Source organism: Trematomus bernacchii, unplaced genomic scaffold, assembly GCF_902827165.1.
Source record: "Trematomus bernacchii unplaced genomic scaffold, fTreBer1.1, whole genome shotgun sequence".
NCBI lineage: Eukaryota > Metazoa > Chordata > Actinopteri > Perciformes > Nototheniidae > Trematomus > Trematomus bernacchii.
In genome coordinates, this window is record NW_022987564.1 from 11,974,307 (window position 1) to 11,992,031 (window position 17,725).

The window sequence follows — 17,725 nt, forward strand, 5'->3', positions numbered from 1 at the left end:
ATCAGAATAGGTATATAATAATTGTCTTTCCAGCACAGATACAAGGGCTTCATCTGATTAACACATTAACATAATAACCACCACTCATCACGATGGAGACATTTATTTCCGATTAGGCGTTAAGGTATAAATCAGGCCTCAGCTTCCCTCTGATGCCCTCATTCAGGAAGGTGAAAAGTCAATTCTGCTGCAGTGGGAGCCATGCGGAGATCCTTCTGGTGCCCTGCTCCTCAAAGTGTACGCAGCAGCCATTCGTTAAAAATGCAGGAGCAATTACCCCGGCTGAGGCTGAGTCAGTGAACGCTACCAAGCTAAGCTGAGCTGCTGCCTCCTCCGCCTCCTCCCATTGGCTGCCGCTGTCGCTACACCAGCAACCTGAGCATTCTTCCCTTGAATCGGCACGCCAAAAGGTAGGGCAGCAGACGCAGCAGACACCGAAAGCTTCAGTTACACACGAACAAAAAAAAACCCTCCCCTGCCGGTCTGTCTCTCACGAGGTGCAGTTACCTCCCCCTCCCTCACCCTTATAGCACGTGACCTCACCCTGACATCCTTCACCACCGGCTCAGTCTCATCATGACCCCACTCCTCTTCTGCCCTTCATGCTCTCCACTATCTTCCCCTCAAATGGAGCAAAATGACTATCCGCCTCCCTCTGAATTTCAGCTATGTGGCTCACATAAACAAAGGAGCTTGAGTTTATCAGTCACTGTTGGGGTACTTAATTCTGCATCGCTCTTTACTTTGGGATAAACAGGGGCTAATAATTCATTCAAACATGCTGTGAAACAGCAAAAGCTAAAATTGCAATCAAGAAATTACAATATTAATGGAAACAAACAGACTTAACTTTCAGAACTACATTCAATTGTTCGCATAATACAGGTAGTGATTGCCTTTGTAGAGTGCTATTCTCAGGACAGAAGAAAAATATTGAACCACACACTGATCCGATTCTTTATTATACACCTTTCTGTAGACATTATTCAGTATGTATTGAGCAGCAACAGGAACGAACAGTTTCAGAAAGTTTGTAATCCCTTTATCTCTTTTTCAACAAAGTTGATCATCCCTGACTAAATATATTCACTCAACGTATTCCCTTCAGTTGGAAAATATTGAACATAATATAGGCAAAGTTAAGACTCTGACCTACCGATAGGGAATTTATATTAACCATACTCACAGAACAATTAGATTCACTGGAATATGGTAAGAGGGTTTTAGGTATGTTCCACGGTTACCACATCCCATATGTTTCTCTGCATGTTAATATGGGGTGTATGTATTAAAGGGGTCTACAGGAGGTGTCTCTCCAGCCACTCATGTCATCCTGCACAGATGGCAGGACACCATGCCCAGCAGACAGCAGGGGCTCCCGGAAATAGAGGAAGCGGCACGCAAATCCGATGGAGGATGGGAAAGAGTAATTACAAAGGAACAACATGAAAGAGAGTTTCAAGATGAAGACTTGGCAAAAAAAATATGAGCAAGGAAGAGTGGTCAGTGCAAAACTGAGGGGGATACATACATAGTAAAAGAGGAAAATATACAACATTGTGACTGTACCCCACCATCCTCAGAGGCAAAGGGGGAGACAGAAAATGCCAGGCAGACCTCTGCCAGAGCGACAGAAGAGTGAAACAGTGGGCCAGAGGAGCAGATACTACGTTACAGAAAGAAGTGCAAGTGAAAACAAGAAAGAGGAGAAAAGCAGGTGTATTTGTAGAGTCCTGCCGTGCTGGTTGGTTTGAAGGGCACGTCATGTGTCTCCTTTCATCTGGCTCTAAATCTAAAGCAACATCTTCCCCGTCTCTCTCCGTCTCGCTGCATGTTGACTCTGCATGCCTATTTCTCTTTGAAAGAATACTTCGAAATCACATAGAACATGTGTTTAATTTCCGTTTCCCACAAGGAAGAGCACCACATCCTGGGATAAATATCTCTAATGCACTTAGAAATGTTTGTAAATTCAAGGCCTGCCTATTACGCACAGATACTAAAGACCACCTGTGGTTGAAAGTTCACATACGCAATTTAGTTGAAGCCTAAATGATCCCATTACGGTTTTATTTGTGTTAATGCGTGTGCTCCTCTTGTCACAGCGGTAGTTTGGAAGCTGGTGGGGACTCCGTGTGTTAACCCAGGTTTTTCCGGTTGAAGTAAACTCGCCCTGCTCAATCCGCCACCTTCCTCCCCATATGCCCCATTTCACCAAACAGGTTGGAGTCCCTTTCTCCCGCAGCACTGTATAAGTCGGCTGTTATCTCCAGATGGCCCGCGAAGGAGGGTTCAGAGACGAGATTCCCCGGGGCAAGAGAACCACCACCAAGCACATTATTTGATATTTTAGGCATTTATCTGCGATGCTCTTTTTCACAGCAACCTCCAGTGAGTGGGGAGGTGCTTTGTTCTGTGTCTTGCTGAAGGACACCACAGTAAAGCACGGGTTTATTGCAGAGAAGAAAAATGTGACCGGGTTTTAAGACCTTCACTTTAAGCACTAGGCCACTTACCTCTCATGTACAGTCCACAACCAGTGACTTCATAAAGTACAAACTTATTGATGGACTTCTTTATCACACATTTCCACGCAGATGCTCGTACACCATCTGTTCTCGTAAAACGTGCCATTTAAGCACACGTATAAAACATTGCTGCTACATTTTGAATCCCCTGTGTGCAGTACTCCTAACTTAATACAGAACAGGTTCCTCCTCCCATCAGGAGATGCAACCTATAGAAAACACAATAAATCTTGCCATTTCATTTTCATGCTCTTTTGTTCGCCCCTCCGTTGCTCATCTGACAAAATGGATATCAGTGTTGAGGGAGCAGCTGTAATGAGATGTGGACGGCAGCATGCTGAGGGCCAGGTCTCAGCGCCCGGCTTATGAGAGGCTGCGGGAAGCAATAATACATACACGATCTTAATGTATGGGTGTGCAGATAGGGCTGAGCTGTCAGTTGATAGATGAGAAGGGTTAAGAGTACCCCCTGCTGCAGAGTGTGTATGTGCAGCTTCGTGCATTTACACACAGGCCATACAGCAAATAAATGGAGTTGTCTGCCCCTTTGACTGACAGTTACACACGGAGGGATTGTGCTGCTGGATGAAGCTGTAACCATAGGCAGATAAAGACCCCGGGTATTAGTTGATTAATGATCAAAAAGGCCGCCTTTCATGATTTGACCGTGTGAGGTGAAGGATTGGGAAAATGTGGGGGGAAAAAAAGCAAGAAACCAAGATAGAGCGCTTGCTGAAAAGCCTGCCAGATTGAGCTAGCTAAGCGAGAACACATGATGGGTTAAGATTTACAGCGAGCCAGGGACAGTATTTTGTTTCGGGCAATCGGTCGTGAGGCATGTATCAAGAATTACAAGTGAGGGAAATGAGTTATACTACCCCTGTCTTTGTACTAATCAGAAGATATCGTCCCGGGCTCAAAATAGGGCTGGGCTTAAGTAAATGTAATTTAAGAAGTGTATTTTTTCCAGCCCTAGAAGCCCCTTGATAAACTCTTCAAAGCAGATCCACATCAGCGGAGACAGAGGAGACTAAGCTATAACTGAGAGTTCCGTCACTGATAACTGATTTAATGAAAGACTTTGGAAAGTGGACCTTTTTTCTCTGCCTTTGATTTCGCTTGCTCTCCGTCTATGTATATCTGTCTCTCCCTTGTTGTCTCAGTGCTTCTCTTTCTCCTCTATCTAGGCATTAAAGGAGGATTTAGACGGCTCTGTTATTTCTGTAGCACAATGGATCACCCGGTGTAATGTAACCAAACCCTTTTCCTTTTGCTTTTAACTGGCCCCTCCCTATTGCATACACCCCTCGGCTCTCTGTCTTTCTTTCTCTCACGCACATACACCCTTTTCCTCCATCTCTAGCTCAGATTCTGAAGAATTAGACATTATAAATGGGGCCAATGGCAGTATTGGACACTCCCATCAAGGGGTCTAGTGACTGCTGTTTACTCTAGGCCAGGGACATTAGCATCTGATAAATCTACCTCACTCTGCCCCTCTCTGCTTCTCAGGTTCTACATGTTCATGTCCGACTGTATCACAGATGCCGCTTCCAGATCCCAGCACCAGTGCATCCCTGCGTGTCTGTGTGTGTCATATCGCTGACATTAGACATGTAATGACCTAGCCTATCTGTGGTGTAACAGCACAAGGGTAGGGCAGTGTCAGGTACCTTGGGTGTATGCAGTAATAGCAGTAGCAGGGACAACATTTCTCAACAGAAGCTTCGTGTACTGCAGGTTTTCAAGGCGAATTATCATTATTTTGAGAGTTCCTATTGAGAGTGTTTGTCAAATTAAAACAGAGAACCTTAAATGCTTGTCAGTGAGAGAGAATGAGATAAAAATGCACACCAGGGACAACCGGCACTTAGTGTACACATTTAGCTAAATTCATGTTCTTTCCAAAACACTATCATGAAATAACAATAATTGATCTGTGTGCTGTAATTGTTATCCTGGGCGAGAGGAGGGGCCGGGCCACAGCGAGGCATTTACAGTAATTGTCTCATTTATGATGCACATCTATTGCCTATGATTACATTTGAATGAACAGCAAGCTTCAAATCAAATTCACAAAGAAACACACAGGCTGAATAAAGGCCCAATTTCAGCAAATGTCTACATGGACTGATCAGCTGGGACAGATCCTCTCTTCAAAGCAGCATCCTGCCAGCTGCCCCCCAGCCATAACCTCATATAAAAGACACACACACACACACACACACACACACACACACACACACACACACACACACACACACACACACACACCACACACACACACACACACACACACACACACACACACACACACACACACACACACACACACACACACACACACACACACACACACACACACACCACACACACACACACACACACACACACACACACACACACACACACACACACACACACACACACACACACACACTTTCAGGAATCAATAATTCAGCTAAAGAGAAGCACATGCTACGCCCCACTGCACTAATCAATAGAAAGCCAAATGTTATCTTTTCATCTCATTCTCTGACTTTCACATTCTAATCGGGGCTGACTAGCTCATGCTGGACAGCATCAGAGAACTCCATTACATTTGAATATAATACAGACATACAGAGGATAAAAGGATCCCGAATTCAAAATGTGCCTCCGTTTTTCTTGACAATCCTGGCTCCTTTTTTAACAAAAGGGTCCTTAGCTGTAACAGAGTGCAGATGTTCTAGACATTTTCTATGCATAGAATCACAAATACAGTATGTGTCATAAAATGGAGGCGAGAAAAGGTGGATGGCAACACTTGAGCATGAATTACGCCCCACTCCCCCTCCCTATCCAAGATATTTATGCCCCCCTGCTCACATCCCTTGGGAGAATGAGGCCATACCTTGGGAATGCAGCAATGAAGATGAAGAGAAAGACCTGTGTGATTTGAGACTGATGACTAAATCCGAGCGGTGGTGTACGTGTGAAGCAAAAGGGGGGACCTGCAGTGAGTTTGTGTGTGTGCGTGTGTGTGTGCGTGTGTGTGTGAGTGTGTGTGCACATGCGAGGCCAAAGTGACTACCGTGTGATATTGTCGACTGTCGGACTGAAGCTGCCAGCCATGGCCATTCTCCCCTCTCTGTAATCGAGCTATCAATGACCATTAATGAGAGTGTGAGATAGCTCTCTACAGCCCTCTGGGTTACATTGCCCAACACTCTGGCCTCTCTCCCCACCTCCCTTTTCCCCAATGACCCTGTCTATTGCCCAATAACATCCACCGACGAGGCCATCGGCTCACTAACTAAACACGAATATGAATGTCGGCTTCTGATTAATAAACAGAATGATATGCTCTCCCCGCCTCACCACGCCCCCACTGTGGTTCTCGTTTGCATGACACAGGACCCTAGCGGCTGGCTCAAGGATACCTCAATCGCTGACGGTGGCAAGATCGGATCTGCGCTGACCTTGGCAGTGAACTGCAGCAGAGGCGGAGGACGCAGGGGGCCCTGTTGCAACAGAGCGGGCTGGCTGAGAGCGAGGGGAGGGAGGAAGAGGGGGGGGAAGAAATGGAAGGGAGGGAGGGGAGAATGGAGGGGCATGCCCTGATTGAGAGGCCCACGAGATGAGCAACTCTGAGATATTAGAAGGGGGGAGGGGGATGATGGAAGGAGTAGTGGAGGGGTGGGTGGGAGGTAGAGGGAAGCCATATGGCAGCAGCACAAATGTATTAAACTATAAATCAGGGTGAGAGCGAGTGGACTGCCAGGTGGGGCTGCAGGCAGGTCGTCGCCGCTGGAAACGCACTGCTTCACCATCCAGCTCCACATGAGAGCAGGAAAACATCTCTCCAGTATACTTCACTGTCCTTTTATCACTTTTATTTATTCATTCATTGCATTAACTGCTTTTCTTTATGCCTGATGCCCTTTGTATTGACACAGTGGATTTGCTACAATTTAGCGTTCATTTCTAGGGCTGGGTGTTTAAAAATGTTCCACACTAATAGAACAGCTATTTGCTTAATTCATTGGATTTGTTCAATGTTTCAGGGTTGAAAAAACTAGTAAGATGTCTTTCTCTTAATAAGATAAAGAAATATTTGGTTTATGTCAAATAGATTAAAAAATATATAATTGAATGCCAATTTCCAAACTTGACACGTTTTGATATTGGTGCTAAGGAAATATTTGGTTCCCTACTGTATTGAAGTTTGTTGAGCTGCCCTACAGTATATAGTCCGCTATGAATGCAATGGAAAATTGTAATATCACAATATAAAAAAAGGATTTGAGACATAACTATTGCACAAGTCAAGTTCAACTGCACACCTTTAGCATCCGATAATGGTCAGAAATTAGTGTTACACATGTGGTAGAAAAATGGAGTAATCCCCAAAAGGCTTCCATTTTAATCCCTTGATGATGTCTGGGTAGTGTGCCCAGCCAGTGTCCTGGCAGCCGTCGGGGCCCAGCCTGGGCTTCCATCCCAGAGGCACTGATGCATACTACAGCTAGAGCAAACACGGGCAGCCTCCCTCATGCCTGCTCTCCGTCAGAACATAACGACCATCACCGTAAAAAAAGAAGGGTTCATAACCTGTATGTCCCTCTTTGTGCAGCACTACAATAAGCCATTTGTGCTGGTTAGTGAATAAGCAGCTTCATAATTAAACGTTGTATTCGCCTCAATCAGAAAAGTGGCATTGAAGCACTCAAACAAAGGCCTACATTCAGCTTTCAAATACTTCATTAGGGAATTAAATGTGGGTCCCGATTCTCTCATCTGTTTAAAAGAATAGCTGCTGTCAGTTATTTATAAATAACAAAAGCCTCTGAATCTTTGATATGTTATTTAACACATCACACTTGATGCCATTGCACTGTATCACATCAAGATCTCATCAGTTTGCAGGCGAGGGATGGATGGATGTTACTGGACAGCTCCCAGTAACGGTCTGGTACGCTGGACTAACTCAAGCCTTGATCCCTGATCCTGCACTCAGAGAGACACAAGGATGCACACACCCCACACACACACACACACACACTGACATAGACATCCAAACTCCCAACGAGGTACCTGCCATCTGAAACCATCACAGCCAAGGCCGGCTATCCATCAAATCCCATCTCCACTCAGGGATGAGAGGGGGATGAAGAGAGGGCGGTGGAAGAGAGGAGGTGGGGGAGGAAGGGGGGGGAGGGAGGGAGGCAGGACACAGAAGTGTAGGAGTAGATGCTTGAGGAATGCAAGAAGAGGAGAAGAACCGTACCTTGGTCTGGAGATAGTGGGGGTAGTAGTAGGTGTACTGAGGGTACATTGGCTGCTGCTCCAATCGCTTGCCCATGTAGCTGGAATCCTTAGCACTGAGGCAGGGAATGGTGACACGGGGGCGGAAGCTGCCAAGTAGCTAGCAATGGGATAGAGGCAGCGGAGGGGCAGTGCGATTATTTTTCTGTGTCGCTAGCCGGTCCTCCGGAGAGAAGACAGGGTCTGCGTGGCGGACAGCAGCTGGGAGAGGGTCTGCCTCTGATTGGGGGGGGGAGCTCTGTGCCTCACCGGTCCTGAGCCTCAGTGTCTGGTAGATGCTCACTCAAGTCTCTTACTGCCCGATCAATGGAAATATTTCCACAAGTGCTAGAACCAAGAGCGCTGTGTCTGTCAGTGGCTGGTATCGGATGGTAACGCGCGATAAGGGTGAGGAAGTGGAGGAAAGAGAAGAGGTGCAGGTGGCAGTAGCTCTGGCAGTCCTGTGAATGTTGGAAAATGGGAGAAGGAAGAAGAGGAGGAGAGGAGGAGGAAAGGGATGGCAAGGAAAACGGGAAAGGACGTATAGGTTCACTTCTCTATTGGAGCTGTTTCACTCCAGTCTTTTGCCTGGGCTTTAATCTGCCTCTCTCTCAGACACACTGTGGATCTGACTCTCTCTCACTGCCCCTCTCTCTCTCTCTGTGTCCCTCTAACATACACAAAGTATCTCTCTCTCTCTCTCTCTGTGGTCTGATCCGACGGTGGCTGCGTGCTGTCCTGTTTGACAGAGGGGAGATATCCTCAGCACCGGTTGCCGACGAGATGCACTTTATGCAAGGAGCAGAATCACAACACGAGAGCCGAGCGCACGCACAGAAAGCAATCTCAGCCTGGAGCGAAGGAGCCAGCAAGAGGGCAGATAACAGAGAAATGATCCCAGTTTTCTAAACGATGTGTATTTTAAAAAATCCACCGGTTGGTAAGTCAATCCTCTGGGTTCCAGATAGAAGACGAGTAGGGGGGAAAAAACCACAGTGAGTGAGTCCCAGGTGCCGAGTAGAGAAGGAGTCCCTCGTCTGCGATCCTCCCTCTTCCTGCACTTGTAAAATGTGTTCCTTATTTTGTCCTTGGCTTTCTCACTCCTCTAAGCAGCCTGCCTCGTTCTCTTTCCCTCTGTCACACAGTTGCTCTCTCTCTCTCTCTCTCTCTCTCTCTCTCTCTCTCTCTCTCTCTCTCTCTCTCTTTCTCTCTCACTCTCGCGTGCGCTTTCTCTATCAGTCAGCCTCTCTCTCTCTTTCTTCTCCACACTGACAGGGCGGTAAAGGGGGCTCGTCCGAGGCTACAAGCAGAGCAGACCGCCTCCTCCTTCTCCAGCCCAGCCGGTAGGAGGGTCTTTAGCAGATCTGTGCGAGAGAGGGATCCAGACACAGACCAGAGGGCTGCAGCGTTTCCACAACCTGGGAGAACGCAGGGGAGAGGAGTGGAAGCGAGAGGGGGGGAAGGCGTCAGCGCGAGCAGTCGATTCCCCCTACTGGCTGCACACGGAGCTACCGCAACAGACTGAGTCCTCGACACTTTACAGAGTCTCAAAACCAGAACAGTTGGATAAACCACTTCCAATGTTCAACCTTACTCCTCGACTGCAAGAATTGAAAGGCAATACGTAATTTCTGTATAATATATAATATAACTGTTGCCTAATAACTGTTGCCTGTGGACAAATATCTTAGCATTTATCAGAATAGGTTTTATTACCAAGTAGGTTCACACATATGAGGATGCTGCTGGTGTAGATGGTGCATACAAACCATAGACTGTATATACAAACACATAGAATGACGAATACGCTTTTTTTTAAAGAAAGCTTTTTTTTTTTTAAATAGTGCTAATACAAAGACTATTTTAAAAACGATTGTAAAAAATAGTAAACAAAGAAATTGGTTTCAATGTTGTTTTTTTGCCTCTTCTGCTGTTACCGTAAAATTGCAAAGTAAATCATATAAGATTTAGAACTTGTAAATATATGTTTCACTGCAGGGTCAACACAATGTGCAGTAGGACTTCACTTGTATGAGCTATAATCACTAACACTACATGGAAAGGCAGTAAACAACTATCTCTATGGCACTGGCTGAGGAAGTCAAAGGAAGCCACTTCCTGTGCAACATCAAAGGATCACAATGGATGAATCCTCCTTTGAGTGACCATAGCCGTGACCAAAAACATCTCAGAAATGTCCCATATGTGAGTGTTTGCCTGATCACAAGCAACCTCAGCTACACCCATACTTCTGCGAAGATCAAAAACATGCAGAAACATAACGCTCAGAATTCCCACTTGTCCCACACACACACAGTATTTTGTGACGTATCAAGTTCAGGAGTCTCCTTTTTCACAGAGCAAACTTGGTTTCCATTTAAAACCTCTTGATTTTAGTCCTGCAGGAAAAGGAAAGCCACAAACTAACTTGACTGAGATATAATGATGTTTTCACAATTTACACATCTAAAACTAAACTCCGATTTGATGAGATTAATTGTGTAATGTATCCGTTACACTCGAGAGCATTACATAAAAACCCATGAGGCTCACATCTGCTTCTCAACAAATAATAACCTAATTACAGATTTATAGTCCAACAATGAACTATCCAAAATGAATATTGTATGAATAAATCCATCAATTGCAAGAAAATGAGTCAATAAAAACTTGATTTTTTTGCAATACAGATTATTTTCAACTATGAGGAGTTTGTTTTAAGACATATAATGTATTGAAAAAGTACATATTTTTAGGAGAGCGATGTGCATGTGGACAGATGCAATCAATAGCAGAAGAAGAATCCCAGGGACCAAAACAAAGCAGGGAGTGGAAGGGCAGCCTTTTACAGATATAGAGAGGAACATATAATTATCAGATAGGCCACTTCTATCTGTAGGAAAGAGATGAGGCTGATATCGATTGTGGATTACCAGATGAACAGCCTGTGGATCAACTAGACACACAAACTCTCAGCATCTGGGGAAAAGGCAGAAAGTAGAGAACAAAGACAGTAAGACAGAAAAGGCCAATGGAGAGAGTAATAGAAAGAGATATGGAGAGAAAATAAGATAAGACGCAGTGGGAGACAGAACTGGAGGAGGCAGAGAAGATTCATATGTCGTCGTACGTCGTCCCTGTATTTCATTGATAAGGCTCGTCCTTTTCTGTTCTCACTTAAGAATACTGAGATGAAAAGGAGTAGAACCGAGTAATATGTCAGATTAAAGTGATTATCAGCCAGATTGTGTCCATATGTGACCAAAAGTCATGTTTCCGGCTGCAAATGATGCGTCGAACAATAGAGAGTGAGCACAAACATGGAGAAAGAAATGCAAATGAGGCCATCAAAGTAATACAATAAAAAGTGTGTTTGCAATGTACTGTGTGAATAAGTGTAATTATCACCCAGATTTTAAATTTTTTTTATTTTTCTTTAGTGTGAGAATGTATTTGCATATCATGTAATTACTTAAATATCTCTGCGTTTGCTATCTGTCGGTATCACCTTTGGCTCTGGGAAATTGTAACAAGTCTGTTTTCCATTTCATTTAATGTTCATGACAAGAGACACATGATGTAATAGAGAATGACAATCAGTAGTTTGAGCTACAGTTTTAGAAATTAACTTCTTTACAGCCATATTCCAAACTCAAATCCATAAGAAAATAAATCCCAAATATTTTTGAAATGTCGGATTATTAGCGACTGTTTTTGACGAAGATTTTTCTAACGTTTATTCTAATTAGTCGACAGAGAATGGAACACAGGGGAGTAACATTACACAGACATTGGTCGGCTGAAAACCATTAATATTCATTGACCCAACCATTAAGAATTAAGAGCCAGGAATTGAGACTTGACTCTTGAAATGAAAGAAGTTGACCTGTGGCCCTTACAGACAACATGAGAAACCACCCTGAGGGCCGGCTGAGGTGAACTCTCAGCCTCTACCCAAGAGGTGACAAAGGTGACTTCTATTATTGAGGCAATTTCAAGCATTGTGACTGGAGAGCAATAATGAACGGTGCGTGTAAATAAATGTCGGCACCGTGTTTCATTCTGTGGAAGCAGACCTTGAAGATAAGATGTGTGTGCTTTGCTCTGATGCTCTGGTTTGAATCAGTGAGATTGACGTCACACACAGGTGATTTGCAGCCAAATATTTCATGGAAACCGAGAGTGAGTATCTCTCTGTTTTTGTATCATCCCTTATGCAACATCATGTGCTTTAGAGTCATCTCCGTGTGGTGGTTGGGGCATGCTAATCTAGAACAAAAATTGATAATTGTGTTCAATGTTTGTTTCAATTGTTCAACAAAATATAAAGACTTGTTGAAGGAGAAGATCAGAAAGTAGGTTTGAAGTGATTTCCCTACTGATTTGTATTTGTTTTTAACCGTATTTGTACACTGGGGCTTGCCAACCAGAACAGCAAATTGTGTGCTGGATTATTTCAAAGTGCATTCAATGTTTTTTTCCCCAGTGAGAACTGATCTGATTTACTAGCTGATTTGTCAAGATGGAACTCAAACTGTGCCTCTCTGTGTAAGATTTTAAATATTTAAAACAGCAAAGAAATATCTGGTAATACTTTGCAGGCAAGGTCTGTCAAATATTTTTCGAAGAACAAAAAACCCAGCCAGCTGTTTGGAGGTCTTTCTTTGATGCACTTTCTAAATTAAGATCATGGGTGAGTCATTTACAGGACTTTAAAATAGAAGAATAGGAAGACAGCCGAGTGTATCAGGCCCCTGAAGGTGTTGAGTAGATGCAATCCCTGTCCAAAGAGTAAGACAAGTCTAGAAAAGAAATCCAAAGCATGAGGTCAGACTATTTCAACAGAGATTGTCAAGTTGGTTTTTTTAGCATTTAAAGAATGAGATAATTCAAATTCTTACTCGGCAAACGGTAGAAGCCATATTTGTTTTTGTTAGACTTTTCAATTAAATGAGCATCCATGGAGATATTAGTGTCCTGAAGAGCTGCCCTTTTGTTCATCGACTGCTCTGACAACAACTGTTAAACTGCTAATGTCTTGAATCTCTATTTAAAAAGAGGGACATACTGTATTTGTAAGAAGAGGGATGAAGGCATGGTTTACATTTACTAACATATGAACTATAACTGAATCATGTCTTGTTCACTTACCACAAAAACAGAAGTAAAAAATGATCCCAGCCAAAAGGAATTCCTAGAAAGCACATAACTACTTTGCCCTACTGCCCGACCCTTTCCCAAATGGGACTACTGGACTCCTTCAAGCCGGTGCAGAAACCATGAGGCTTTGCTTCCTGTGGTTAGGGTTAGGGTTAGGGTCAGTCCTGTCACGGGTGTTTCCCAGAATGGACCATATGCATGGAATTTGAGGAAAGGCTGGCCCAGTGTCAAAGGAAGGGCTGGGGAGGAGGAGGAGGAGGAGGGATACAATAATGGAGGCAAGGGGGAGAGGAGGGAAGTGGATTTGAGGAACATCGGGGTCTGGTATTCCTGGAAAAGCCTTTGGCCTTTGGCGGTGGTTCTACTGGGAGATACCCAAGCACTATGAGATCATCTTACATGTTTTATGCAAACGGACTGATGTAGCTTGACTAACCAACGTCCCCCAGGGCATTTTACTCAAGTGAAAGATGAACTATCTTAACAGTCTAAGTATGATCTTAAGACTGTGTTTGTGTTTTGGATTAAAGCAGAGATGCTCTGATTAGAGTTTAAAATAATCTCAAAAAAGACGACTGAATGTTGATGATGGCTCCAATCATGAACAGGCGGATAAACAGATGTTGTTTGAAGGCTGCTGTTCGTCATACGACAGAAGATTACTAAGTACAGATGATTAAGTTTGTATGAAACTGTAGTACCACTATAAAAAGAACGTTTTTCCTTAAAACTAAATCTAATTTAGTTAAATGTGAAGGCATGCTAAGAGAAATTAATGCCAGATTTGAGATCAAGTGTATAAAAAAGAAAGATAATTTAATAACTTCAAATATCGAGGGGTCTAAAGAAAACCACAAATGTTGGCGGATTTACTCAAATTGAAAAAAAGAAGCATAAACCACAGAAAGAAAAAAGCATGGCTAACCTCTGAAGTGGTTCTGAGCGCTGAATATGTTTCAATTTATCTTCATGCTGTTTCCTGAAGCTCATACCCATGGTGCGAGATAATTTGATTAGGTGATTTAAAACATCACATCAGAAATCAAGAAGCCAATTAGATTACAACTGATTTTCACATAATCACAAAGACAAATTACTCGTGCGAAAATAGAAGTCTGTTGAATCTCATAGTCTCCAAACATGAACATAATCTAAAACTATAGGTTTATTTTGGTTGGAAAATAGTCCAGCAGAAGGACTATTCTAACACTGAATGATGTACGCGCTTAAACACGCCCCGACCACCCCGTTCCCAAACTCTGTGAAGAGATGTGTTAACATTATGAGTGTAAGTTCACCACATCTCTAACACATGCAATTCCTTAATACATTCTTATCAGTGCACTTACGGATGACAGCCTGAGGTAATTCAACACATTCCCCCTGTGAGAGTATCATTTTCCACAGCGCTCGAGCAGAATGATAGAGCTAAGATATGATTGCAGAGAGCTTCACTTTATTTGTATTTCTTTATATATGATGATCTTGTCACCTGGTTTGGCTATTTATTTAATAGTACCATTCGGTCTTTCTCACAGTGTGTGCGTGCTGGATGAGGAACACCCACACTCCTTAGTAGCTATAGCGTGCTAGGTCCGACAACCCAGCTGTATTCTAACAAAATACAGCCATACTAGCTAGGCTCTTTACATGCATGCTTATACATTATTTAGGGAGTAGGGTCTCTGAGACTGGAAGCGTTGCGTTAAGAATAGGGCTGCCCTCGACTAAAGATTTTTCTAGTCGACCAATAGTCGTCAATTAAGGCGATTAATCGACTAATCGTCGCACGTTTATGATATATGATTTAATTCTTGAAAATGGTTTCAGTTTCAAAGGCTGATATGAGCGTTATAATAGAATGGTACGTTGTGCTTCACATCAAATATAAAATAAAACTGTAATTATGAACCTTTAAAATATAAATTAAATGTAGAGAGCGCATGAGTCACAGCGCACCGCACAGAGGTATAAACAGCAGAAGCTCCGGTACGGATTCTTATTGTGTGTGTGAACAAACAGCGAGGACACACACGGAACATTTAGTTTGTGTGTGCGTGCAATATACCGGAGGGCCAGATCTAATAGTAATTAAAAATGATCCTGCGGGCCGAAATTAAATCCACCAAGGGCCTGATTTGGCCCCCGGGCCTTGAGTTTGACACATGTGCGTTATGGTGTGGATATGGAGGAGACCTTTTGCCTTCGTAGTTTGCTCGTCCTTTACTCGCTCAGAAAGATCCACACTTTGAATTTCCTGCCCGACCAAATTAACTGAATGACCAGGCACAGCTCCGAATGAAGTCTGAGGGTTTCCGGCTGACGCGTCATACAGTAGCACATGCAGTGAGCTTTTTTTCTTTTTTCTTTGACTAATGGAAAATTTGTCGACAAATACTTTTTGTGCCGACTAACGTTTAGTCGACTAATTGGGGGCTGCCCTAGTTAAGAACATATATACTTAACTTGAAAGGATCCGTTTGACACATATGTGCAAAATTTGTCATGAAAGTAAATATTCTTGAACTCCGTAGTGATTAAATTCAGGATTTTGCCAGCCGCTTTATCCCGACCACAAACCTACCATGAGCACATGATGTTTTCATTGTAGAACCGGGTCCAAAACCAATTGCTAATTTAAAAAAGTAACAAAACAAAACAGAATATCAACATGTGGCAGTCGATGTTAAATTTGCCGACACAAATGGCCAGTGTATTGGAAACACTGCTACTTCATTAAACGTGAAAAAGACAGACTGATTTCAGACCACCGGCCCTGCACCGAGACATTTGATAAACACCAGGCAGAGTTCCAGTGAGTCATTAGCTTCTATCACAACACAGAGGAGAGCAATGCAAGCCTAATGGGGAGGAAATATGAGACCAGACGTGCATGAGTAGAAGTGACTCACAGCAACCCCTTACTACACCCGACGAGGGACGGGCAACAGACCTCAAAGAGTCAATTGCGTACACTTAATAGATCTCTATTCCAAATGTGTATCGTATTATACAAGTCACGTCGACCGACTCATTTCCTGATTAATGTGATTCTGAGAAAAGATCAGAGTTGTTATAAATTATTTCGTACAGGGAAAAGAGGCCCACTACCAGGGGTTTATTTACGTATTTGCGAATGTATTTTACCTTTGTTTAAGAGTTTGTGAATTTAAATCAGGTGGTCTACAGCTGTGGTGGTTCAATGTGTGTGAGGTGGGTGAGTGTGTCTGTTTTTCTCTGTGAGAAGAAAGTAAAGCAAGGCCTCTCTGAGGAAACTCGGAGATCACAGGAGGGTCAAGGGTACTCTGACAGCAAAGGTGAAAACACTTCAGTAGAGCTCAGAGATCAGACTTCCTGTGTGGCTTCAATGCTAACCCTAATATAACATACAAATGCAACTGAGAGGCAGTCATGTCCTTCTGTGAACCAGCCAGACTCCCACTGCCAGGGCCAGCAGAGCCACATCCCTGCAGGTGAAGAAGAGATGACGCCAAGAAAATCTCTGCATAATAAGGAATTAAGTGATGCAAAGGCAGAGAGAGTATGATTTTAAACAATAGATCTTTTTCGATTGTGATATGCAAAGCCAAAATATTCAAAATCCACATTGTTTAGAATATGAAGAAGGGAGAAGACCGCACAGAAAAAGGAAAAATGACTCGCATTGCATAAAAAATTGGAATGAGACCTTTAAAAGCTTCATCCCAGCAGTCAGAGTGGATCATCTGCATTTTGTTTTATTCATTGTGTTAATGCCCTATATTCATTCATTCTTGTCAGAGCTACTGTGTGTTATTTCTTTCTGTCTTTTTAAGAAAGCTGAAGCGCAGGAAAATAAGATCTGCAAGTGTTTGAACGTTTTATAAGGGATTAATCCTTAAAATACAACAAACATAAGCAAGAACATGCTGAATACTTGATGGTTTATGTGTATGTAACTGGTTCATAGCATGTCAGAGGCACATAGGTAGAAGAGAAACATGGTGGAGTAACAGAGGGGGGTTCTGAGGAGTGTGCCCTCAGCAGACAGAGATTGGAGGTTGAGAAGAGAGTTATAGCTTCCAGGAACAGATCTGTATTGGCCAATAGAGCTCGATGCTGCCTGCAATTGAGCCGGATACGATGGGAGGACAGCAGCAATGTTTTAAAGCACTGCTAAGCCATCCTGGAATGAAGTGAAATGACCACATGTCACACAGAGATGAGAAGTGAGAGGAAGGGGACGGGCAGAGTGAGAAACAGTGCAGAGAGTAAGGAGAGAGAGAAAACAGAGTGTGTCGTTCTAAGAGGAATATTTCAGGGTGGTAAATGGAGCAGAACTCTATTCCAGCTCCTCTCTTAACCTCCCCCGGTGTCTCATCCTCTGCATGCAAAGCATGAAGCCCAGGAGACAAAGAAAACAGAGGGAAAGAGCTGGAGAGACAAGCTTCAGGACAAAATAACACAGAACTTATCGACAATACATTTTGCTCATGCATTTGTTTTGACATAACAAACACACACAGGTTTAGAACAGCGAGGGGGATGTTTGCTCTGTTCATGGTCGCCATTCTGACCCAGTAATATGAGGAGAACAAATTCAGAGCTAAACGTAGCTTGATATAGGACTTGTATTCATTAGGTGGTGAGAAAATACACTAAAAATACAGTCAAATGTCGATCTACAGTATATCTGCTGAATGTATAAAATGTGAGATTTTTCACCAACAAATCATCACTATTAACTTCAAACGTATGCCAGTGTTGCATTA

General features: G+C 43.3%; 1 protein-coding gene across 6 annotated transcripts in view; it reads right to left on the bottom strand.

Moving 5' to 3' along the window:
- The window catches only part of rbms3 (RNA binding motif, single stranded interacting protein), a 256,131-nt gene that overhangs the window by 173,281 nt on the left and 65,125 nt on the right, over positions 1 to 17,725 (bottom strand). For 2 of the 6 annotated variants that reach the window (XM_034124686.1, XM_034124688.1), the window contains exon 1: positions 7,798 to 9,115. The exons of 3 other annotated variants lie outside the window; for them this stretch is intronic. In XM_034124686.1, coding sequence (XP_033980577.1) covers positions 7,798 to 7,872 — 75 coding nt within the window. In that variant the 5' untranslated portion in view covers positions 7,873 to 9,115. Of the gene's footprint in view, positions 1 to 7,797; positions 9,116 to 17,725 lie in introns of those variants that run through there. One more of the 6 variants, XM_034124687.1, reaches the window with a different exon arrangement.